Here is a 25,662-nt window from a genome sequence, read left to right on the forward strand (position 1 = left end):
TTTCGATCTGGCAACCCTAGCCATGACAAGAAACAAAGCAATGTGGCTGACAGTTGACTTGACAGATAAATAGCACTGACGTTTTATTTGTTTTTTTGGCTATGGCTAGGTCACTGAAGTCCATACAATAGTAGATTGTACAACAAGGGCATAAAGTGACCCATTATTACCCGAGGCAATTTTTTGGTCTGAGCGAAGCGAAGACCAAAATAGTAGACGAGGGTAAAAATGGACATTTATGCCCTTGTTGTACACTCTGCTTTTCACTTCGATTGCGAGGAAAATATACAAAAAATCAAATATTTTAGGTTATTTTAACGTATTTATTCAAGACTAAAGAAAATTGTTCTTGGGCCGGTCGGAGGCGCGGGGCACGCCGATCGGGAGAGCGCCGGTCGGGGGCGCGCCGGCAGGGCTGGCAGTTTGTATGGCAGAATTTGGACTTTATTGCTAAGTCAATAAGGGTCGTAATAGATGATTTTACTTTATGCCCTAGAGCATAAAATGCGATTTTATGTCGTCTACGCACGACATAAAGGTGCACTTTTTGAGCATGAGAAGTGAAAAAACTTTTTTTGTTCCTAGTTGCGTCAGCCTGGTTGTCACAATAAAATAATGGCCTCTTCAAACTAACGTCACAGATATGCATAGAATAGAAGGTGGTAGGATCCTATAGAAGTGTTATACGCGTGCCTCCGTGAGGGACAAAACATTCGCAATGCGACAACACTATGATTGGTCGAGTTTATTTGTTGCCCACCATAATCCATATTAAATTTACGGTGGGGAATAAAAAAATTGTGAGACTGTGACAAGGACAAACAATAATAGCTCTTTCGCTGCTACTCCTACTGAAAGATATAATAAGACTATCCTGTTCTTTCACTTCCCCCCACCCCTCATGCCTGATCCAGTTATATACTTACTAGGTTCATGGTTGGAATCTATTCCAAGGGAAAAGGGAATCTAATTCATGGGATTAGGTTGCCGAACGAACCTCAGACTCCCCAAGTGATCTATGGCAAAATGCCGGTACAACGCTAGGAGGATGATGTTGATGACTTGTCTGGGTTACTTTTGGGTCAAATTTTTGAGCATTCGTTGCCTGACGTATAAATATTTATTTTATCCTGTTTTTAGGATTTGTTGTTATAGCGGCAACAGAAATACATCATCTGTGAAAATTTCAACTGCCTACTAGTCACGGTTCATGATATACAGTTTGTGGTAACTGAGAGACGGACAGACAGACATACAGACGGACAGGGGAGTCTTAGTAATAGGGTCCCGTTTTTACCCCTTTGGTTACGTAACCCTAAAAACAAACTACCTACCTATAGTCAATCTAGCGAATAGCGATGTAACGACATCAGTAAAGTTTGATGGTTTTTGATAATCATGATAAGAGGATGATGTGGGTCATGGTTCATATTATTACATAAATAAAATATGAAATTTATTTCGGATTGACATGTTTAATTCGTTATTGAATATATCACAAAGGAGTGCTCCAACAGTCTACGACCTGTTTAAAGCTATAGGTGTGTATTACAGTCACGATAGAATAGACCTGACCGCTGAAACAAAAACCTAGCCTCACTAGTCTTTGACATTACTTTCCAAATATAAACTACATATTAATAAACTATATTTTTAATTCAATGGTCAGTTATAAATGCTTAAACATTTTACTTCTTAATTTTAAGTTTGTCCGCAAGGGAACATGAGAGACCTGTGCCATCTGGCTCAACATTCAGCTGTTCAACTTTATTGTCGTTGAGGACCATAGAGAATCGTTTGGAACGGAAACCACCGAGCGGAGGCAGGTTAGTTCCAAGGTCCAGGGCCTTGATGAATGTGCCATTGGGGTCAGCTAGCATTCGGACCTGAGGAAAAGAATACAGCAAATTAATGAGTAGTTTGTGATAACAATAATTATTATAATTATAAACCTAAACCCGGAACGGAAGTAAATGAGGATAGTAGCCAATTGAAAAAGGGGTGTATCAGTGATGGTTGTAATATCAACTTTATGAATATTAAAACAAAGTAGAAAATCAAATGTATAAAAAACCATACCTATGTTAAGAACAAACTTAAGATTACCATGAATGCCAGTTTATAATTTGACTGCATACGAGATAAGCTGTGTGCTTTTAATATAAATAGGTACATATCAAAACAATCACAGTTCGAGTATAATTTTATTATAATTAACCAGACAATAATGACTGGCAAACCATATTCATGCGACCTTGAAGTTAAGTAGTGAGAGGTATTGTGTTTCCAGTTTTTGTTCTTATTTATAACAAGCAAGTAATAAAATGTTGATCTAGTAGAAAAACAAAAACGTTCTTGACAAACAAATTAAAGTAAGCCTACATGCAACTTAATTGAAAAGTAAAAATTGCATTCTGTTTCACAACACAAGTCTTACCACAATGAAAATAAAACGCTAATTGACAACAATTTATACATATTTTCTATATACCTAATGAAATAAAGTCTGTGAATTTCACAAATTAAATGAAGGTTGATTCTCAAAAAACTAAAAATGTTGTTAACAGTGATGTCGGTGGGAATTGAAAGTCTAATCAGCATATGAATGTGTGAATTGTCAAGCATAAAGGTCAATTGCCTGCTCATGTTGATGTTGTGGTAAGATTGGAAAATACCTAATTAATTTTAATTAAATGGATAAAGTTATCATTCAACAATTTAAAAATTATTTATGCTACCTGAAGGGATAATATACTTGTATACAAAGGATTTCAAGATTGTTAATTTATAGGGTTAGTCACATTGTAATGATCTACACATTAACAATTGATGAATGCAAATAATGAATTCTTCCCCTTTACTCATTCTTGCAATGAGTTGGTGTCTAAAGAAAATGATGAATATTAATTAGTACCTACTACGCAAGTCATTTAAGGAAGTTGTGTTGTATTTTTTATTAGTCAAGTATTAATGATTGACACATTAATAAATAATTAATTTTTCCCCTTTACTCATCTTGCAATGAGTTGGCGTCTGAAAATGATAAATCTTAATTAGCAGTACTACAGAGGTCATTTGAGGAAGTTATGTTGTTTATCCCCATTTTATTTGTAATTAATTGTAAACCCCTGTGAAAAACTTAAAGAGAAATAAATTAATAAGATCACCTCCACTTTTTTATTGTGGTACTGTAAAGAAAATGATTATATTGCAATACCAAACTAGGTACCATGATAACATTGATAACCTATGACTTCAATAGCTTATCATACACTATTAACCTGCATAAATAATGGTAACTCTACTAAAGACTGATGCATGAAATCAATAATAACTGAAGCACTGTGTGAAACATCCCTGAGTTCCTAGACATATTGATTTGTTACTAATTATAAATATAATCCATATATTTTTAAACAGACAACAGTACAGATTCTTAATGCATATTTGTATCACAAATAATGCTTACCTTTCCTTTGGTATTGTGTTGGGCCCCCCATGCAGCCATCACATAAGGATCGTTCACGGAGATGCACACGATCTCGTCAATTCCATCGGCCTTGATCTTGTCGGCATTTTGCACGTAGCCGGGCAAGTGTGTCTTTGAGCAGCCCGGGGTGAAGGCGCCGGGCACGGCGAACAATACAACTTTCTTTCCCGAACCCAACTCGCACGTGTTCACTTTATTCGCTGGTGAATCCTCAAATAAATCCGCCGCCGGTAGATTGTCTCCAACCTAAAAATCAAAACAAGTCCTTTTATTACCTTCCAAGTTACATAATAGGCAACTAAGTTAAATTACAACCTTTATTGGTGCCATGGCTAGCTGAGACGTGTGCAGCGCTCGTGCTGTTCGCGAGGTAAATGCAGTAATACCTCGAGTAATTAGAGAGGTCGTGGGAAACATTGGCGATGGAGTATGTATATTTTATTGAGTTTGACACTTTTGTATCGATTGATTAGCCGGTGCGCGAATGAAATGGAACGAATGACCTTCAGTATGTCTATTTATAAATATATACATAGAATAGGGAACATAGGGAAGGATTAAATTCACTTATTATTAAGAATATTTTATTTTAATTTGAAGAAAAGGTATATATTTTAAATTTATGATATAAGAATTGTAGTAAAATTGGCAAAAAACCGTAAAAAACATTTTTTTTTTTTACATTTTACTAGCGACATCTAGTGACTAGTAGCAGTAAACATGGTTTGAAGGACAGTGACAGGCTGACAGCTGTCTCGCGACAGTTGACAGTTCTATCCATAGACTACGAAGGATGTCTACACACATAGATTTTATATATAGAGATCCCGTCTCAGCGAGCTGTCACTGTTGCCACTTTTGTTTAGTGTACGATTAACAATGAGGCCCACCTTGCTGTAGCCATGTCGATAAAGTCATATCGATAAACTATCGACATTTCTTGCAATTTTAATTTTACTTCAAAGGTTTAACGATACCTAAAATGAACAAAAACGCTTTTATTCTTTATTGTGGTTATCAGATCACAATTTTATCGTCACGCCCCAGCAGGGATCCAAGGGAAAGTTCGGATATTTAATTAAAATACATAAATACCTACTAAAATATGTGTTCCGCAATAATTGAATTATTTTATTACATAATAATATATTCATTATCCATTAGCATTTCAATTATGTTCATGTTTAACGAAGATATTGAAGCTTCAATTAATCGCTATTTCGTTCCGCTGTGTAGCGTTTATCGATATATAACATGATTAAACTCGACTTTTCACATCCCTAAAAGAGCACACATATACGCTTTTACGCACACATACACAGCCTGGGCGCATCAAAAAAGGCAACACTTGTTTTGAAGTCCATCTTGTCAACAGTATGGTTGTCCTTTTTTGACAAACGGCATTTTTAAAAGAGCGAGGAGAGAGAAATGATACTAGTCGCTGCGCCGTGAAAGAGAACAGAAAACGTTGGGCCCTCGTGTGTAGACAACACGATATGCTGTAGACATGTCATCCGATGAGACGCAAGACGCAAGGCCCCAACGTGTTCTGTTCACTTTGACGGCGCAGCAACTAGTATCACTTCTCTCTCCTCGCTCTTTTAAAAATGCCATTTCTCAAAAAAGGACAACCCATACTGTTGACAAGATGAACTTCAAATCAAAGTGTTGCCTTTTTTGGTGCATCCAGGCTGTGTAGTGTGCGTAAAAACGTGTATGTGTGCTCTTTTAGGGATGTGAAAAGTCGATTTTAATCATGTTATATATCGATAAACGCCACACATCGTCAATAGAAAAAGGCGGCAAATTTGTAAAATGTAGGCGCGAAGGGATATCGTCTCATAGAAAATTTTAATTTCGCGCTTTTTTCTACTGACAAGATCTGCTTGACCATCTATAGCTATTAATTGAAGCTTCAATATCTTCGTTAAACATAAACATAATTGAAATGCTAATGGATAATGAATATATTAGAATATAATAAAATAATGCAATTATTGCGGAACACATATTTTAGTAGGTATTTATGTATTTTAATTAAATATCTGAACTTTCCCTTCTGGTCTAAGATCCCACATATATGGTCGACCTTCACCAATTTGTCTGACGGCTGAAACTATGAAAATATGAAAGAAAATATGTTCCAGGACATAAATAAATAGAATTGCCTAAAGAAATATGGTCAAGGCTATTTTTAATAATTTTTTGAAAAAAAATTTTTTTCGGCAAATTTCACCGATTTGTCTGACGATCGAAATAAGTTTCAATGGAAAGTATACAACTTATACAACATAAATCATCTAGGTTGCCTATCTTATTCCGGTCACTATTATGTGGTTGCCGTGTTTAAAGAGGTGATTTTATATCGATAATTGTACTCATCTGTCTGACGCTCGAATTATACATCAAAATGGTAATTTTATTGCAAATACAATGGCATAGGGTTTGCCTGCGAAAATCCGGGGGCCCTACCGTGAAAATCGAACGATAGAGCGCCATCCGCACGTAAATTAGTTCGAACGAACCAACTGAAGCCTACCGGGAAACTCTTTCGTTTTGGCTTACGTCTTTCGAATCCATAGAATTGACCGACGTGAATGGAATGAACGAACCTAACGTTAAGTGTGCATCACACTTCACATCCTACGCTGGGACATAAAACCGGTAAATTAATAATTTACTTAAAACTGAGTTAGATATACTTAAATAATTAGTTTTACGTACTTATAACGTACAATGATACTAAAAACCTTCGTAGAATAAGTTTTAATACCAATTTAACATTTTTTGCTGTTTGTCGAATATAATTTTAATAGATTAAGCAGTAGTGTCAAGACTGTCAATGTCAAATTCATTGTTTACTGTCTCATGGCTGTCTTGATGTCGCCGATGTTTGTCTGTTGTACCACATATTTTAATATTATAAAATTTGTATTTACATTGAAAAGGTAAGAAAATCTTTATCTTGTCTTTAAAAAAAACTTTCTAAGCAGAAGAAATTACCGTTATAATTGAAGTACTTGACGACTTTTTGAAACTATGTATCACAATGTACCTACTTTTGATTATTTTAGTTGCTTTTAAACATATAAATTACTTCCTAGTACCCGATGACTTTCGAAACTACATAGTTTCGTTGCATACTTTTGGTTACTCTCGCTCGACTTATGAAACAAATAAGAATAAGATACTTGTTAAACAGTGAACAGTTGTAGTTTTTACATAAAATAATTATTTTAGCAGTTTAAAGGATAATTTTCAATCTACCTATTATTAATATTTTCTCAAAAGTAATTTATTTTATTACTTTGTAAGTTCTTAAGGTCAAATAGTCTATTGATTGTCCGAAGCTCCTGTAGCCGGTTATTTTAGAAAAATATGCTCTAATTCATGTTTTTTTTTAGTTCCAGACTAGTGGGAATCACAATGGACCTACAGTGAGCACCCTGGCAAGGAATATGTTCAAGCTTATAGCTTCCAGCTATTGCTGGAAAATGGAAATTTCTATAATGATATGGAGGCCAACAAAGGTAGGCATTTTTACTGATTTGGATCACAGGAACGTTTCGTACTCATGAAACTATCCTGATTGTGTATGAGATAATCTACGATTTTCTTTCACTTTCATACTTTCTTTGAAATAAAAGTGTCTGCCCAACGCCAACTAGGTACATGGGTACCTACTTACCTAGATGCCAAGTAGGCTGGCTACATACTTATATATCCTATACGTCATGCTTTAAAGGTCTACAAATGTCTAAATTATAATAAATAAGAATAATTAGATTTGACATATAAACTTAATTTCAATTTCACACCGTTCACTGGAGTATGGTTTAATACAATAATTTGTATATATCTAAATATAATTCTTGTTTTTATTAACATTTCCACAGACTCCAGAGCATGTCTGGCAGCGCCTCATAGGGCTATCCTGCCCTCGACTCCCAGTCTACCAGCCGCGCCGGTCCGTCGCCTAATCACAACTCCAACCCAGTCAACCGCAACAGGAGCCACAAGAATGTGAGGTGGTGCTGGAGATGAAGGTGATCGAAGCCAACTTATACACCCGCGAACTGATGCGGTGGAAAAAACTTTGGTCTTTTTTTAACATTAATTTTATAACTTCATTTGCTTAGACTGATTTGAAATATTCTTTATTGAAAGTGTATAATGTATATAGAGATTTGTCCGATTTTTGTTAAAATAAAAATAATAAAATTATACGCAAAGTATATTTTATTGAATTTAGCTATTTTTATCAGTACACGGAAGCGTCGCGACTATATCTCGCAGATCGTCGGGCAGTGGTCGAACACGTAGTTGGGAGATTTTCAATAAAAAGTTTGTCTTCACATTAACATTGTTTTATTTATTAATTTGTGTAAAAAATTTAACAATTTTACCAGGCTAAGGGTTAAGGGTTATATTTCCCACGTATGGCACTTCAAACATCTGTTCTATTTTTGATGAGTAAAACATTCAATTGTCATTTTCGAAATGTCAGCCTGGTAAAGGGTTAAAATTGTATAATTATATTTTAAATATTAATATAATAAAATTCGGGACTAACACATTCAGCACATGCACAAACAGGCGGCAAATGGGCAGAAGCTTCCTCCTCCTCCCTTATTGTCTACATTCGAAAAGAGTTAGTCAGACCAGGATATTAAGCGATTTTTATAGCACAGACGCGCAAATGTTATTTAAATACATAATTTCATAGAAATTTGGAATTTAAAATGCTTGCACGTTTGTGCTATAAAAATCGCTGCATACTTATCTTGGTCTCACTCTAATGTCATTTACATATTATTGACTAATCATTGACTATGTTTATTTGCACATACAAGAGTAAGAAATAAAATAGCCTACCTAACCTTATAAAATTATTTATCATAGGTACATTTATAACCGTTTCGGTGCGGTTGGCACGACAGGCGTGTCATCAATGATTTCAACGTGTGGCGCATGACACGACAGGCGTGCGATCATATTCTATGGCGTAAGGCACGCCTGCCGTGTCATGAAATAATTGTTCGCCGCCACAGCCAAAAGTTTTCGAAGTTTACACAACTCAGATATAATATAACATTTAGATACATACATAGATAGATTACAAGTCTTATATATTTCGTTCGTGATTTCCTTTACGAGTAACATGTTTGCTTATCGTTATATACTATACTACTACACTGATTGTTTTGTAACAAAATTCTGCCATGTAATTTTGAAAAATAAACACACGTATTATACATCTTTAAATTTTAAAGTATTCTATCTATCTATCTTTGTATAGCTACATCATTTATATCGATGGTCAAATATTCAGAACTATACTAGACAAAGTTATGCAATCATAGTTAATAACACAATCGGCACAATCTGTGTCTGGTTAAGGTTAAGACACATATTTTAAATCCCCCAGAAACAAATGTAATTTATTGTACCTGCTAGGTATATTACTCCGTAGTCAACTTGGCCAATACAACTCTTAGTGCTGCTAATCGTGTATTAGTTTAACTAGCAGGTACAATAAATTACACAATTTATTCCTGTAAAGGAAGCGATTCAAATATATGTGCCTTATTATCCTTATGCCTTACATTAGCTTTCTAAGGTGAATTTAATAATTACCACAGCATGGCCTCATAGGAAATAAGACTAGTTTGCTAGCCTCTGCTTATATAGTAGATAAGTCTTAGTCTTCTTCTATACTACGTAGGTACGGGGCATTGGGTAATAGTTGCATTATCAGCTGGTAATGTAGCTCCTTGAAAAGCCGGCAGTGTTATTTTCATCGCCGTCGTCGGGAGTACGGTCATCGCGTATAGGCACAGCACGGATCACAGATCAGACAGTAGTGGCCATGGTGGTGGTGTAACTGAAACATCATAAGAACTGGTATTAGAATTATTACTATACTTACTATGTACTAATATTACTGTTTGACATCTTCATTACATTACTAGGAATTTCATTATTATTTAGAACAGCGGTAGGCAACAGGCGGCCCGTGAACCTCTCACTTGCGACCCGCGAGCCCCCTTGGCTATTTTGTATGTAATATTGATAAACGACAATGTTTGATAAAGTAACACATATTAACAAAGTGCGGCCCGCTTCAACTTTTTAACTACTATGTGGCCCTTGGCTGCTAAAATGATGCCGACCGCTGATTTAGAATACTAATTTTATGATTCTTATTTTCTTTAGACGCTAGTTTACAATGACTTCGCCATTTTGAAAGTTTTCGACGTGTAATAGTTACATGTCGTTGAAGTGTCGCCGGGAAACAGACACACACCAACAATGCGCGTGCTATCCCTGGGGAAAGCGTATCTAAGTATAAGCCTATAGTAGGACCTATGCCGATGGTTGTTGGATCTGTCGGCGAATGAAACAGCTTTCTCGTCACCCCCCAATACAAATCTACACAATGGATGGTTAACTTCATAGCTACAGTCCAAAACGCAGACATATTCGCAGACAAGTGGCCGTCCCTACAACGTAGTATCAGGATTTTTTTAACTCTGCCTATGTTACTTAATATCAGTTTTTTTTAAATGTCTAGGTAACTTAGTAATACATAATATGTATGTTAGAGATAGTTCGAAAAGTGTATACATATTTATGAATTTTATGATACTGACTATGTATTATTAACAGTATAAGTGTCTTGGCATCTTGCAGCTGTAAACTTATACTTAGTGTTTGCCTGAATAAATAAAAAATAATAAAGAACTGCAAATCAGTGTCCATAACACTAAGTTACCTTTTAATATTCCAAATGTTAGCTCTATAGTGGAGCGCGCCTTATTTTATATGGCGTTATAGCCTCGGGGATTCTTCTGCGGCGCCGGTTGCAGAAATCATAAGGTGTCCCGTGTTCCCGCAGTGGATACCCGGAGTCTTCTAAAATTATAATAAGCACATTATATTAATAGTGGGTTAATATCTGCCTAAAAACCATCGCTGGTGTTACGGAACCTTTCCTGAAGGCCGCAATGGAAACATTTATTTGTAACTAACACAAACAAACGAAGAGTCTCTCACCCTAAATGCATATACAATAAGCGGCAATTATTGCCGTTCTGTCAGGGATAATAATATAAAATAAGACACAATTATATTCCTATTATTTCCGTCCTCCACATTTTGCAACTAGAATTAGACCAAGATAAGGCTGCAACGATATTGATAGCATGCACAGTGTAGGTAAGTGTTATTTATGCGTCATAATTTCATAGAAGTTTGACGTTTAAAATAACAGTTGCACTGCGTGTGCTATCAGAATCATTGCAGTCTTCTCTTGGTCTAACTCTAGGGTCATTCGAAATATTTCGTAAATAGTTTCCGTGATGAGCTAAACCTTTTAGCAGCCAAGGGCCACATAAGTACATAGTTGTTAACAATGTTGAAGTGGGCCGCACTTTATTAATATTTGTGAATTTATCAGATATTGTCGTTTGTCAATATTACATACAAAATAGCCAGCAAAGCTCGCGGGCCGGGCTGCAAGCGAAAAATTAGCAGGCCGCATGCAGCCCGCGGGCCGCCTGTTGCCGACCGCTGCGTTAAACCATTAATGAACCCCTGACGTAACATGTGCATCTATGTCTGTCTGTAGTACGTAGCCCCCAACACACACATACACTCACACAGGCTCATTGATCTTACTGTAGGATCGTTTAGTGTATGATTAAGAACACAATATATATTTATATAAATTATTAAGTTATAACATACCTACCTACCTAATGTGCGCTATTTCGCTGGTACCACATGCCCGCTGCTCGAAGTAGTCTTGACTAATGCTAATGCTACATATGAAGGCGTTGTGGGTTGCCCTGCCGTACGATGCGTCCATGTTAATGATGTAGTTGACTTGTTCCCATATCTGAAAACCGAACGTTACATAATGTTAATTTATATTTCACCATAGTACGAATTTAGTTAGCTTAGCTCCCTTTTGCTTGTATTGTACAATTCTAATTTATTCCTATTTTTTCAGTCATCCACATTTTACATCTAGCGTCATTCGACAATTTTGTAAATCATTTTTTCCATGATGCGCTAACTAAACGATTAATTGATTGTGTGTGTGTGTGTGTGTGAATTAATAAAAATGAACACACACACATACACACACATGCTTATTAATATTACTGTGGTATCGTAGTGCGTGATTAGAAACACCAAATATATTTATATAAATTATAACACATACCTACCTAATGTACACTATTTCGCTGGTGCCACACACTGTCATGCCAGCTGCTCGAAGTAATCTCGACTAACGCTGTTGCTCCATATAAAGGTGTCGTAGGTTGTCCCACCATACGACTTGTCCACGTAATTGATATGATCCCGTATCTGAAAACCAAACGTCAGTTGTTGTTAATTTCTGTTTCACTTTAGTACGAAGTTACAAAAAAAGGAAGTCAAATTCAAATCATGAATATTTTAGAGTAGGTATACAGTAGTATACACATCTTCTATAAAGTCTGAAAATAAGTAATGTAAGGCTTAGTAAATTAAATAAATTAACAATCCATACTTTCATACTAATATTATAAATGCGCGTAAAAGTGTGTCTGTCTGTTACCTCTTGACGCTTAAACCCCTGAACCGATTTGGACTAAATTTGGTATGGATATAGTTTGGGCCCCGAGAAAGGGTTAGTTTTTTTCAATCATCGTCATCATCCCACGCAGACGATGTCGCGGGCAGAAGCTAGTAATTAATAAATATCTTGGACACGGCGCGTATAGTACCTACGTCGATTCCTCTCACTGCGGCCTTGACCACCGGCAGCTTGGGCCTTGCCCCGCTGCTGGCGGCATTCTAGGTTAGTTTTTTTAATAATATGTTTATATATTTTTTATTGTTTTGTGATTTTTTTATATTCTACTTATATATTCAAATCGTAAAAACCTAAAAGCTAAGACACAAATCGACCTATTCCAATAGAAAGCTAAATAAAGCTTGTATTGTGAGTACTAAATGAAGATATAATTATACAATAGATAGAATAATATAAAACATTCATAACTCCGGATCATATATCTGTGATAAACACAGAAATAAATACCTTTACCAGGATTCGAGCTCGAAAATTCCTGTTTTATTGACGGGGTCACTACCGACTGGGCTAAGAGCCAGTTTAAACTTAAAATATTTTGGGATTAGAATAAACTGGTTAAGATTATTATTTCACAAAATTATTTTTACACACATGGAAAACATGAAATATACTGATCAATATATCAACCTCCTAACAGGATAAAGAGGCAATCTTTTTTTATAAGGTACACTAAAGAAACAACTTTCAAAACATTATTACAATAGTAAACAGTAGTATACATAAGAGGTAGGTTTTTTTATAAAATTGCCCTTCAAAACAAGCACAGAAATAGACAAACTGTTTTAGCTGCTTCTATTAGACTAATAATAATAATATATCTGCCGGAAATAAAATTGCGTATCATTTTATTAGGCAGTCGTCCGTTTTATACCATTTATATCCCTTAGCTCAGTACTTATCATCACCATCGCTTGCACGCATTAGCCTAGTTAATTTTAGATACCATCAACTCTCAATAGTCCTTACACCCTGGCGGATGCTGCCTCTGCGTGTGTTCCATGACGCGGGCAAGGGCAGCATCCGCTCGGTTTACCCCTTACATTTCATTAAGTGTCAAAAGGGACTCACGTGTTGCCTACGGCTCCGCGCACGCCTCCCAAAGGTCCGGAACACCATTGTTCCGTGATGGAAAAGATATACAAGAAGCGGTCTTCATATTCTTATGGCCCATGAAGGGTCACATGTGTGCATCGAAAACCCCTGGAATGCAGAATGAAATTATTAGTACTTAATTTATGAAATATGATATAAGATTAATGTGCATTACTTCTAATGTACAATGTATGTATAACTATTTTTTTGAGAAGAGCCCTGCTAAGTATTTACTGAAATACTGGTTAAGTACTACTTAGCATCAATTATGTATATATGTAAACTTCTTTTAGAATTGGCTAGATACGTAATTATTGTATGTAGGTAAGATTACCTACATATAAGGAACACTGTGTATAGATAGAGTGGGGGCTAGAACAACCTTAACTGTGAATGTTTTATGTATTTATTTATTTTAACATTTCAATCAGGTAAGAAGACCCATATATTACTAATACAATTTGACTGGACAATTCTTCTTTTTAAACCCAAGATTTTTTTTAACAATATCTATCAGTATATTTTATAAATTCATATTCATTCATGGTATATTAAGTAGTGTGTGCCAGGTACTCACAGTATTATTTTATCTGATATGAGGTTATTATAAATAATGTAAACAAATTTCACTTACCCGGCTTTAATGATAGCCCATACTGATAAGACCGGGGTAATTTAGCAGTTGGACACCGCTTGCTGAGAAACAGGCATCCATTTGGTCCCGGCCCACTTCATGTTGATAATCTGCCTGCCATAAAAGTTTAAATGGAAAAATAACGTAGAAGTACACTACTTTGCGAACAACTCAATTTGAATCTCGGCATTATTTATTTATGTGATGAGCACAGATATCTGTTCCTGAGTCATTTGGTGTGTGTTTTCCATGTGTGTATTTATTATATATCACAACATAAGCCTTCTTGAGCTTATTGTGGGGCTTTGTCAATTTGGGTAAGATTGTCCCATAACATTTATATACATATATTATTAAATTAATATCTTCTGTATAATACAAAAATACATTCTATCAAATGGTATATTATTTTAATTATATACTGACAGACACTACATAGCTTCCCATGAAGGTAGAACTTTGAATACTTGAAACATACATCTTGCAATGCTCTAGACCTTTTATTGTGAATGTTCAATGTTTTGACTATTTGATTAATGACTTACGAAATAATCTAAAACGTATACCTTATTGAACAGGGTCCTACAGCTATTTCGTCGTGGATGTGGAAATATGCAGCGTGGTATTTACAAACTCCGCGTCCAGAACTTTCACTTAGCGGAATGTTTATCGCATTAGGCACCTATAGAAGCGGCTTGTTGCCGGATTTCTTCAGCCAGGTTCTCTTGCGACAGAAACATCTTTGTAATAGTTCACAAACAAACAGTACAATTTCACCCAGCACGACACAATCAACTATAATAATAAGATACACGAAGGGCATGATACCCTATTATGACAGAATGAAATTGCCAGGTCATGAAATTGAAAAAACAGGAGCACTGCTTTGAAACTGCGAGTTGATCGAGCATAATCCCCAAATATCTATTTATTCATCCCGCTGCAGTGCTCAAAAACCGAGGACGTTCAAAATATTTGCAAAACAATGCGCGGATTCACTGCCACAAAAACGGGATAAAAAGCTGAAAGGTGAGTTATCTGGCAGCACTGTGATAAACGAAAGAACAACGTTAGCTCTTGAGGTAACGTGTGTTTTGACAGTTCTTTACGAATTTCGTGCTGTCAAAAACTCCGAAAATTGCGTTTCGCGGTAGGTCTATGGAACGATATTCGATCCATAATCGTCTTTCGAACGGGCCGCTCGATGACGGCTGTCTTCGCGGTAGCAAACCGTGTTTTATCTGTCAGAATTGCCCGCAATTGACGATTTTCGGTATTCGCGGTAGCGCTGGGGCCCTACCGTGAAAATCGAACGATAGAGCGCCATCCGCACGTAAATTAATTCGAACGAACCAACTGAAGCCTACCGGGAAACTCTTTCGTTTTGGCTTACGTCTTTCGAATCCATAGAATTGACCGACGTGAATGGAATGAACGAACCTAACGTTAAGTGTGCATCACACTTCACATCCTACGCTGGGACATTAAACCGGTAAATTAATAATTTACTTAAAACTGAGTTAGATATACTTAAATAATTAGTTTTACGTACTTATAACGTACAATGATACTAAAAACCTTCGTAGAATAAGTTTTAATACCAATTTAACATTTTTTGCTGTTTGTCGAATATAATTTTAATAGATTAAGCAGTAGTGTCAAGACTGTCAATGTCAAATTCATTGTTTACTGTCTCATGGCTGTCTTGATGTCGCCGATGTTTGTCTGTTGTACCACATATTTTAATATTATAAAATTTGTATTTACATTGAAAAGGTAAGAAAATCTTTATCTTGTCTTTAAAAAAAACTTTCTAAGCAGAAGAAATTACCGTTATAATTGAAGTACTTGACGAATTTTTGAAACATGTATCACAATGTACCTACTTTTGATTATTTTAGTTGCTTTTAAACATATAAATTACTTCCTAGTACCCGATGACTTTCGAAACTACATAGTTTCATTGCATACTTTTGGTTACTCTCGCTCGACTTATGAAACAAATAAGAATAAGATACTTGTTAAACAGTGAACAGTTGTAGTTGTTACATAAAATAATTATTTTAGCAGTTTAAAGGATAATTTTCAATCTACCTATTATTAATATTTTCTCAAAAGTAATTTATTTTATTACTTTGTAAGTTCTTAAGATCAAATAGTCTATTGATTGTCCGCGGCTCCTGTAGCCGGTTATTTTAGAAAAATATGCTCTAATTCATGTGTTTTTTTAGTTCCAGACTAGTGGGAATCACAATGGACCTACAGTGAGCACCCTGGCAAGGAATATGTTCAAGCTTATAGCTTCCAGCTATTGCTGGAAAATGGAAATTTCTATAATGATATGGAGGCCAACAAAGGTAGGCATTTTTACTGATTTGGATCACAGTAATGTTTCGTATTCATGAAACTATCCTGATTGTGTATGAGATAATCTACGATTTTCTTTCACTTTCATACTTTCTTTGAAATAAAAGTGTCTGCCCAACGCCAACTAGGTACATGGGTACCTACTTACCTAGATGCCAAGTAGGCTAGCTACATACTTATATATCCTATACGTCATACTTTAAAGGTCTACAAATGTCTAAATTATAATAAATAAGAATAATTAGATTTGACATATAAACTTAATTTCAATTTCACACCGTTCACTGGAGTATGGTTTAATATAATAATTTGTATATATCTAAATATAATTCTTGTTTTTATTAACATTTCCACAGACTCCAGAGCATGTCTGGCAGCGCCTCATAGTGCTATCCTGCCCTCGACTCCCAGTCTACCAGCCGCGCCGGTCCGTCGCCTAATCACAACTCCAACCCGGTCAACCGCAACAGGAGCCACAAGAATGTGAGGTGGTGCTGCAGATGAAGGTGATCGAAGCCAACGACCACTTATACACCCGCGAACTGATGCGGTGGAAAAAACTTTGGTCTTTTTTTAACATTAATTTTATAACTTTATTTGCTTAGACTGATTTGAAATATTCTTTATTGAAAGTGTATAATGTATATAGAGATTTGTCCGACTTTTGTTAAAATAAAAAATAATAAAATTATACGCAAAGTATATTTTATTGAATTTAGCTATTTTTATCAGTACACGGAAGCGTCGTGCGTGACTATATCTCGCAGATCGTCGGGCAGTGGTCGAACACGTAGTTGGGAGATTTTCAATAAAAAGTTTGTCTTCACATTAACATTGTTTTATTTATTAATTTGTGTAAAAAATTTAACCCTTTTACCAGGCTAAGGGTTATATTTCCCACGTATGGCACTTCAAACATCTGTTCTATTTTTAATGAGTAAGACATTCAATTGTCATTTTCGAAATGTCAGCCTGGTAAAGGGTTAAAATTGTATAATTATATTTTAAATATTAATATAATAAAATTCGGGACTAACACATTCAGCACATGCACAAACAGGCGGCAAATGGGCAGAAGCTTCCTCCTCCTCCCTTATTGTCTACATTCGAAAAGAGTTAGTCAGACCAAGATATTAAGCGATTTTTATAGCACAGACGCGCAAATGTTATTTAAATACATAATTTCATAGAAATTTGGAATTTAAAATACACTTGCACGTTTGTGCTATAAAAATCGCTGCATACTTATCTTGGTCTCACTCTAATGTCATTTACATATTATTGACTAATCACTGACTATGTTTATTTGCACATACAAGAGTAAGAAATAAAATAGCCTACCTAACCTTATAAAATTATTTATCATAGGTACATTTATAACCGTTTCGGTGCGGTTGGCACGACAGGCGTGTCATCAATGATTTCAACGTGTGGCGCATGACACGACAGGCGTGCGATCATATTCTATGGCGTAAGGCACGCCTGCCGTGTCATGAAATAATTGTTCGCCGCTACAGCCAAAAGTTTTCGAAGTTTACACAACTCAGATATAATATAACATTTAGATTTTTACATTACAAGTCTTATATATTTCGTTCGTGTGTAATTATTCCTTTACGAGTAACATGTTTGCTTATCGTTATATACTATACTACTACACTGATTGTTTTGTAACAAAATTCTGCCATGGAATTTTGAACAATACATACATCTTAAAAAATAAACACACGCATTATACATCTTTAAATTTTAAAGTATTCTATCTATCTATCTTTGTATATCTACATCATTTATATCGATGGTCAAATATTCAGAACTATACTAGACAAAGTTATGCAATCATAGTTAATAACACAATCGGCACAATCTGTGTCTGATTAAGACACATATTTTAAATCCCCCAGAAACAAATGTAATTTATTGTACCTGCTAGGTATATTACTCCGTAGTCAACTTGGCCAATACAACTCTTAGTGCTGCTAATCGTGTATTAGTTTAACTAGCAGGTACAATAAATTACACAATTTATTCCTGTAAAGGAGGCGATTCAAATATATGTGCCTTATTATCCTTATGCCTTACATTAGCTTTCTAAGGTGAATTTAATAATTACCACAGCATGGCCTCATAGGAAATAAGACTAGTTTGCTAGCCTCTGCTTATATAGTAGATAAGTCTTAGTCTTCTTCTATACTACGTAGGTACGGGGCATTGGGTAATAGTTGCATTATCAGCTGGTAATGTAGCTCCCTGAAAAGCCGGCAGTGTTATTTTCATCGCCGTCGTCGGGAGTACGGTCTTCGCGTACAGCACGGATCACAGATCAGACAGTAGTGGCCATGGTGGTGGTGTAACTGAAACATCATAAGAACTGGTATTAGAATTATTACTATACTTACTATGTACTAATATTACTGTTTGACATCTTCATTACATTACTAGGAATTTCATTATTATTTAGAACAGCGGTAGGCAACAGGCGGCCCGTGAACCTCTCACTTGCGACCCGCGAGCCCCCTTGGCTATTTTGTATGTAATATTGACAAACGACAATGTTTGATAAAGTAACACATATTAACAAAATGCGGCCCGCTTCAACTTTTTAACTACTATGTGGCCCTTGGCTGCTAAAATGATGCCGACCGCTGATTTAGAATACTAATTTTATGATTCTTATTTTCTTTAGACGCTAGTTTACAATGACTTCGCCATTTTGAAAGTTTTCGACGTGTAATAGTTACATGTCGTTGAAGTGTCGCCGGGAAACAGACACACATCAACAATGCGCGTGCTATCCCTGGGGAAAGCGTATCTAAGTATAAGCCTATAGTAGGACCTATGCCGATGGTTGTTGGATCTGTCGGCGAATGAAACAGCTTTCTCGTCATCCCCCAATGCAAATCTACACAATGGATGGTTAACTTCATAGCTACAGTCCAAAACGCAGACATATTCGCAGACAAGTGGCCGTCCCTACAACGTAGTATCAGGATTTTTTTAACTCTGCCTATGTTACTTAATATCAGTTTTTTTTAAATGTCTAGGTAACTTAGTAATACATAATATGTATGTTAGAGATAGTTCGAAAAGTGTATACATATTTATGAATTTTATGATACTGACTATGTATTATTAACAGTATAAGTGTCTTGGCATCTTGCAGCTGTAAACTTATACTTAGGGGTTGCCTGAATAAATAAAAAATAATAAAGAACTGCAAATCAGTATCCATAACACTAAGTTACCTTTTAATATCCCAAATGTTAGCTCTATAGTGGAGCGCGCCTTCTTTTGTATGGCGTTATAGCCTCGGGGATTCTTCTGCGGCGCCGCTTGCAGAAATCATAAGGTGTCACGTGTTCCTGCAGTGGATACCCGGAGTCTTCTAAAATTATAATAAGCACATTATAGTAATGGTATCTGCCTAAAAACCATCGCTGGTGTTACGGAACCTTTCCTGAAGGCCGCAATGGAAACATTTATTTGTAACTAACACAAACAAACGAAGAGTCTCTCACCCTAAATGCATATATAATAAGCGGCAATTATTGCCGTTCTGTCAGGGATAATAATATAAAATAAGACACAATTATATTCCTATTATTTCCGTCCTCCACATTTTGCAACTAGAGTTAGACCAAGATAAGGCTGCAACGATATTGATAGCATGCACAGTGTAGGTAAGTGTTATTTATGCGTCATAATTTCATAGAAGTTTGACGTTTAAAATAACAGTTGCACTGCGTGTGCTATCAGAATCATTGCAGTCTTTTCTTGGTCTAACTCTAGGGTCATACGAAATATTTCGTAAATAGTTTCCGTGATGAGCTAAACCTTTTAGCAGCCAAGGGCCACATAAGTACATAGTTGTTAACAATGTTGAAGTGGGCCGCACTTTATTAATATTTGTGAATTTATCAGATATTGTCGTTTGTCAATATTACATACAAAATAGCCAGCAAGGCTCGCGGGCCGGGCTGCAAGCGAAAGATTAGCAGGCCGCATGCAGCCCGCGGGCCGCCTGTTGCCGACCGCTGCGTTAAACCATTAATGAACCCCTGACGTAACATGTGCATCTATGTCTGTCTGTAGTACGTAGCTCCCAAACACACATACACTCACACAGGCTCATTGATCTTACTGTAGGATCGTTTAGTGTATGATTAAGAACACAATATATATTTATATAAATTATTAAGTTATAACATACCTACCTACCTAATGTGCGCTATTTCGCTGGTACCACATGCCCGCTGCTCGAAGTAGTCTTGACTAATGCTATTGCTACATATGAAGGCGTCGTGGGTTGCCCTGCCGTACGACGCGTCCATGTTAATGATGTAGTTGACTTGTTCCCATATCTGAAAACCGAACGTTACATAATGTTAATTTATATTTCACCATAGTACGAATTTAGTTAGCTTAGCTCCCTTTTGCTTGTATTGTACAATTCTAATTTATTCCTATTTTTTCAGTCATCCACATTTTACATCTAGCGTCATTCGACAATTTTGTAAATCATTTTTTCCATGATGCGCTAACTAAACGATTAATTGATTGTGTGTGTGTATGTGTGTGTGTGTGAATTAATAAAAATGAACACACACACACACACATACACACACATGCTTATTAATATTACTGTGGTATCGTAGTGCGTTATTAGAAACACCAAATATATTTATATAAATTATAACACATACCTACCTAATGTACACTATTTCGCTGGTGCCACACATGCCAGCTGCTCGAAGTAATCTCGACTAACGCTGTTGCTCCATATAAAGGCGTCGTAGGTTGTCCCACCATACGACTTGTCCACGTAATTGATATGATCCCGTATCTGAAAACCAAACGTCAGTTGTTGTTAATTTCTGTTTCACTTTAGTACGAAGTTACAAAAAAAGGAAGTCAAATTCAAATCATGAATATTTTAGAGTAGGTATACAGTAGTATACACATCTTCTATAAAGTCTGGAAATAAGTAATGTAAGGCTTAGTAAATTAAATAAATTAATAATCCATACTTTCATACTAATATTATAAATGCGCGTAAAAGTGTGTCTGTCTGTTACCTCTTGACGCTTAAACCCCTGAACCGATTTGGACTAAATTTGGTATGGATATAGTTTGGGCCCCGAGAAAGGGTTAGTTTTTTTCAATCATCGTCATCATCCCACGCAGACGATGTCGCGGGCAGAAGCTAGTAATTAATAAATATCTTGGACACGGCGCGTATAGTACCTACGTCGATTCCTCTCACTGCGGCCTTGACCACCGGCAGCTTGGGCCTTGCCCCGCTGCTGGCGGCATTCTAGGTTAGTTTTTCTAATAATATGTTTATATATTTTTTATTGTTTTGTGAATTTTTTTATATTCTACTTATATATTCAAATCGTAAAAAACCTAAAAGCTAAGACACAAATCGACCTAGTCCAATAGAAAGCTAAATAAAGCTTGTATTGTGAGTACTAAATGAAGATATAATTATACAATAGATAGAATAATATAAAACATTCATAACTCCGGATCATATATCTGTGATAAACACAGAAATAAATACCTTTACCAGGATTCGAGCTCGAAAATTCCTCTTTCATTGACGGGGTCACTACCGACTGGGCTAAGAGCCAGTTTAAAATTAAAATATTTTGGGATTAGAATAAACCGGTTAAGATTATTATTCCACAAAATTATTTTTACACACATGGAATACATGAAATATACTGATCAATATATCAACCTCTTAACAGGATAAAGAGGCAATCTTTTATTATAAGGTACACTAAAGAGACAACTTTCAAAACATTATTACAATAGTATACAGTAGTATAAATAAGAGGTAGGTTTTTTTATAAAATTGCCCTTCAAAACAAGCACAGAAATAGACAAGCTGTTTTAGCTGCTTCTATTAGACTAATAATAATAATATATCTGCCGGAAATAAAATTGCGTATCATTTTATTAGGCAGTCGTCCGTTTTATACCATTTATATCCCTTAGCCCAGTACTTATCATCACCATCGCTTGCACGCATTAGCCTAGTTAATTTTAGATACCATCAACTCTCAATAGTCCTTACACCCTGGCGGATGCTGCCTCTGCGTGTGTTCCATGACGCGGGCAAGGGCAGCATCCGCTCGGTTTACCCCTTACATTTCATTAAGTGTCAAAAGGGACTCACGTGTTGCCTACGGCTCCGCGCACGCCTCCCAAAGGTCCGGAACACCATTGTTCCGTGATGGAAAAGATATACAAGAAGCGGTCTTCATATTCCTATGGCCCATGAAGGGTCACATGTGTGCATCGAAAACCCCTGGAATGCAGAATGAAATTATTAGTACATTTATAAAATATGATATAAGATTAATGTGCATTACTTCTAATTACAATGTATGTATAACTATTTTTTTGAGAAGAGCCCTGTTAAGTATTTACTGAAATACTGGTTAAGTACTACTTAGCATCAATTATGTATATATGTAAACTTCTTTTAGAATTGGGTAGATACGTAATTATTGTATGTAGGTAAGATTACCTACATATAAGGAACACTGTGTATAGATAGAGTGGGGGCTAGAACAACCTTAACTGTAAATGTTTTATGTATTTATTTATTTTAATATTTCAATCAGGTAAGAAGACCCATATATTACAAATACAATTTGACTGGACAATTCTTCTTTTTAAACTCAAAATTTTTTTTTACAATATCTATCAGTATATTTTATAAATTCATATTCATTCATGGTATATTAAGTAGTGTGTGCCAGGTACTCACAGTATTATTTTATCTGATATGAGGTTATTATAAATAATGTAAACAAATTTCACTTACCCGGCTTTAATGATAGCCCATACTGATAAGACCGGGGTAATTTAGCAGTTGGACACCGCTTGCTGAGAAACAGGCATCCATTTGGTCCCGGCCCACTTCATCTTGATAATCTGCCTGCCATAAAAGTTTAAATGGAAAAATAACGTAGAAGTACACTACTTTGCGAACAACTCAGTTTGAATCTCGGCATTATTTATTTATGTGATGAGCACAGATATCTGTTCCTGAGTCATTTGTTGTGTGTTTTCCATGTGTGTATTTATTATATATCACAACATAAGCCTTCTTGAGCTTATTGTGGGGCTTTGTCAATTTGGGTAAGATTGTCCCATAACATTTATATACATATATTATTAAATTAATATCTTCTGTATAATACAAAAATACATTCTATCAAATGGTATATTATTTTAATTAGATACTGACAGACACTACATAGCTTCCCATGAAGGTAGAACTTTGAATACTTGAAACATACATCTTGCAATGCTCTAGACCTTTTATTGTGAATGTTCAATGTTTTGACTAATTGATTAATGACTTACGAAATAATCTAAAACGTATACCTTATTGAACAGGGTCCTACAGCTATTTCGTCGTGGATGTGGAAATATGCAGCGTGGTATTTACAAACTCCGCGTCCAGAACTTTCACTTATCGGAATTTTTCTCGCATTAGGCACCTATAGAAGCACCTTGTTGCCGGATTTCTTCAGCCAGGTTCTCTTGCGACAGAAACATCTTTGTAATAGTCAGGGGCGTATTTTGAAATTTGGCGCCCCGGGCCAATACGTTTCGCCGCCCCAGAAGTCAAGGAAGAAAAACAAAATGCAATCCGCCAGGGGCGGCATATGCCGCCCCTGGGGGCTGGCGCCCCGGGCCATGGCCCGGATGGCCCTAGGGTAAATACGCCCCTGGTAATAGTTCACAAACAAACAGTACAATTTCACGCAGCACGACACAATCAACTATAATAATAAGATACACGAAGGGCATGATACCCTATTATGACAGAATGAAATTGCCAGGTCATGAAATTGAAAAAACAGGAGCACTGCTTTGAAACTGCGAGTTGATCGAGCATAATCCCCAAATATCTATTTATTCATCCCGCTGCAGTGCTCAAAAACCGAGGACATTCAAAATATTTGCAAAACAATGCGCGGATTCACTGCCACAAAAACGGGATAAAAAGCTGAAAGGTGAGTTATCTGGCAGCACTGTGATAAACGAAAGAACAACGTTAGCTCTTGAGGTAACGTGTGTTTTGACAGTTCTTTACGAATTTCGTGCTGTCAAAAACTCCGAAAATTGCGTTTCGCGGTAGGTCTATGGAACGTTATTCGATCCATAATCGTCTTTCGAACGGGCCGCTCGATGACGGCTGTCTTCGCGGTAGCAAACCGTGTTTTATCTGTCAGAATTGCCCGCAATTGACGATTTTCGGTATTCGCGGTAGCCCCACTGCTCACAAATGAGGGTTGCCAGGCTTTTAATTAAAATAAGAAGGGAAGACTTTTAGCGATAACTCATAAACGGCTGAACTGATCAAGTTTGTTTTAATTTTATTTGATTGAGTTTTTAAGCACTATTTTCAAGATTTTTTTTCATTATTTTTGAACAGATGTTTCAAAAGTTGGAAGGAAAAACCTTTTTTTTTCTTTCTAAACGATTATTTCCGAAATAATTCACTTTATCAAGAAATGTTGTTTAAAAACCCCTATTCATTTTGAAAGGCCTATCCAAGGACACCCCCACACTATGAGGTTAAAAAGATAAAAAATTGTCACACACATTTTGTTTCTTTCAAAGCGATTATTTCCGAAAATATTCACTTTATCAAAAAATGTTCTTCTACGACCCCTATTTATTTTAAAAGACCTTTCCAACAACATCCCACACCATAGGGTTGACACGAAAAAAAAATTCTCACATACACATTTTGTTACTTTAGAGGCGACTATTTCCTAAAATATTCACTTTATCAAAAAATGTTGTTTTAAGATCCCTATTTATTTTGAAAGACCTATCCAACAACACCCCACACTATAAGGCTGGAACGATAAAAAAATTGTCACACACATTTTGTTATTTTCGAGGCGATTATTTCCGAAAATATTCACTTGTTCAAAAAATATTCTTCTAAAGCCCCTATTCATTCTGTTACTTATTTTAATTAAAAGCCTGGCAACCCTCATTTGTGACCGGATTTTCGCAGGCAACCCTATACCATTGTATTTGCAATAAAATTACCATCATTTTGATGTATAATTCAAGCGTCAGACAGATGAGTGCAATTATCGATATAATATCACCTCTTTAAACACGGCAACCACATAATAGTGACCGGAAAAAGATAGGCAACCTAGATGATTTATGTTGTACCTACAAGTTGTATACTTTCCATTGAGACTCATTTCGATCGTCAGACAAATCGGTGAAATTTGACGAAAAAAAATTTTTTTCAAAAATTTATTAAAAATAGCCTTGACCATATTTCTTTAGGCAACCCTATTTATTTATGTTCTGGAACATATTTTCTTTCATATTTTCATAGTTTCATCCGTCAGACAGATTGGTGAAGGTCGGCTATAT

General features: G+C 35.9%; 1 protein-coding gene and 1 long non-coding RNA gene across 2 annotated transcripts; both read right to left on the reverse strand.

Annotated features, from left to right (window-relative positions):
• Positions 1–1,455: 1,455 nt before the first annotated feature.
• Positions 1,456–4,010, reverse strand: LOC134791187 (peroxiredoxin-5, mitochondrial). Its single transcript, XM_063762177.1, has 3 exons — positions 3,806–4,010; positions 3,470–3,736; positions 1,456–1,886 (listed from the first exon to the last, which is right to left on the reverse strand). Exons 1-3 carry the CDS (start codon positions 3,905–3,907, stop codon positions 1,689–1,691), a joined length of 567 nt encoding a protein of 188 aa, XP_063618247.1. The 5' UTR covers positions 3,908–4,010; the 3' UTR covers positions 1,456–1,688.
• A 16,446-nt stretch (positions 4,011–20,456) lies between these two features.
• Positions 20,457–23,721, reverse strand: LOC134798520 (uncharacterized). Its single transcript, XR_010145216.1, has 5 exons — positions 23,635–23,721; positions 23,069–23,182; positions 22,415–22,546; positions 20,938–21,073; positions 20,457–20,591 (listed from the first exon to the last, which is right to left on the reverse strand). It is a non-coding gene; the product is annotated as an uncharacterized LOC134798520 (long non-coding RNA).
• Between the last annotated feature and the right edge of the window lie 1,941 nt (positions 23,722–25,662).

The sequence above is a fragment of the Cydia splendana genome, chromosome 1, assembly GCF_910591565.1.
Source record: "Cydia splendana chromosome 1, ilCydSple1.2, whole genome shotgun sequence".
Lineage (NCBI taxonomy): Eukaryota > Metazoa > Arthropoda > Insecta > Lepidoptera > Tortricidae > Cydia > Cydia splendana.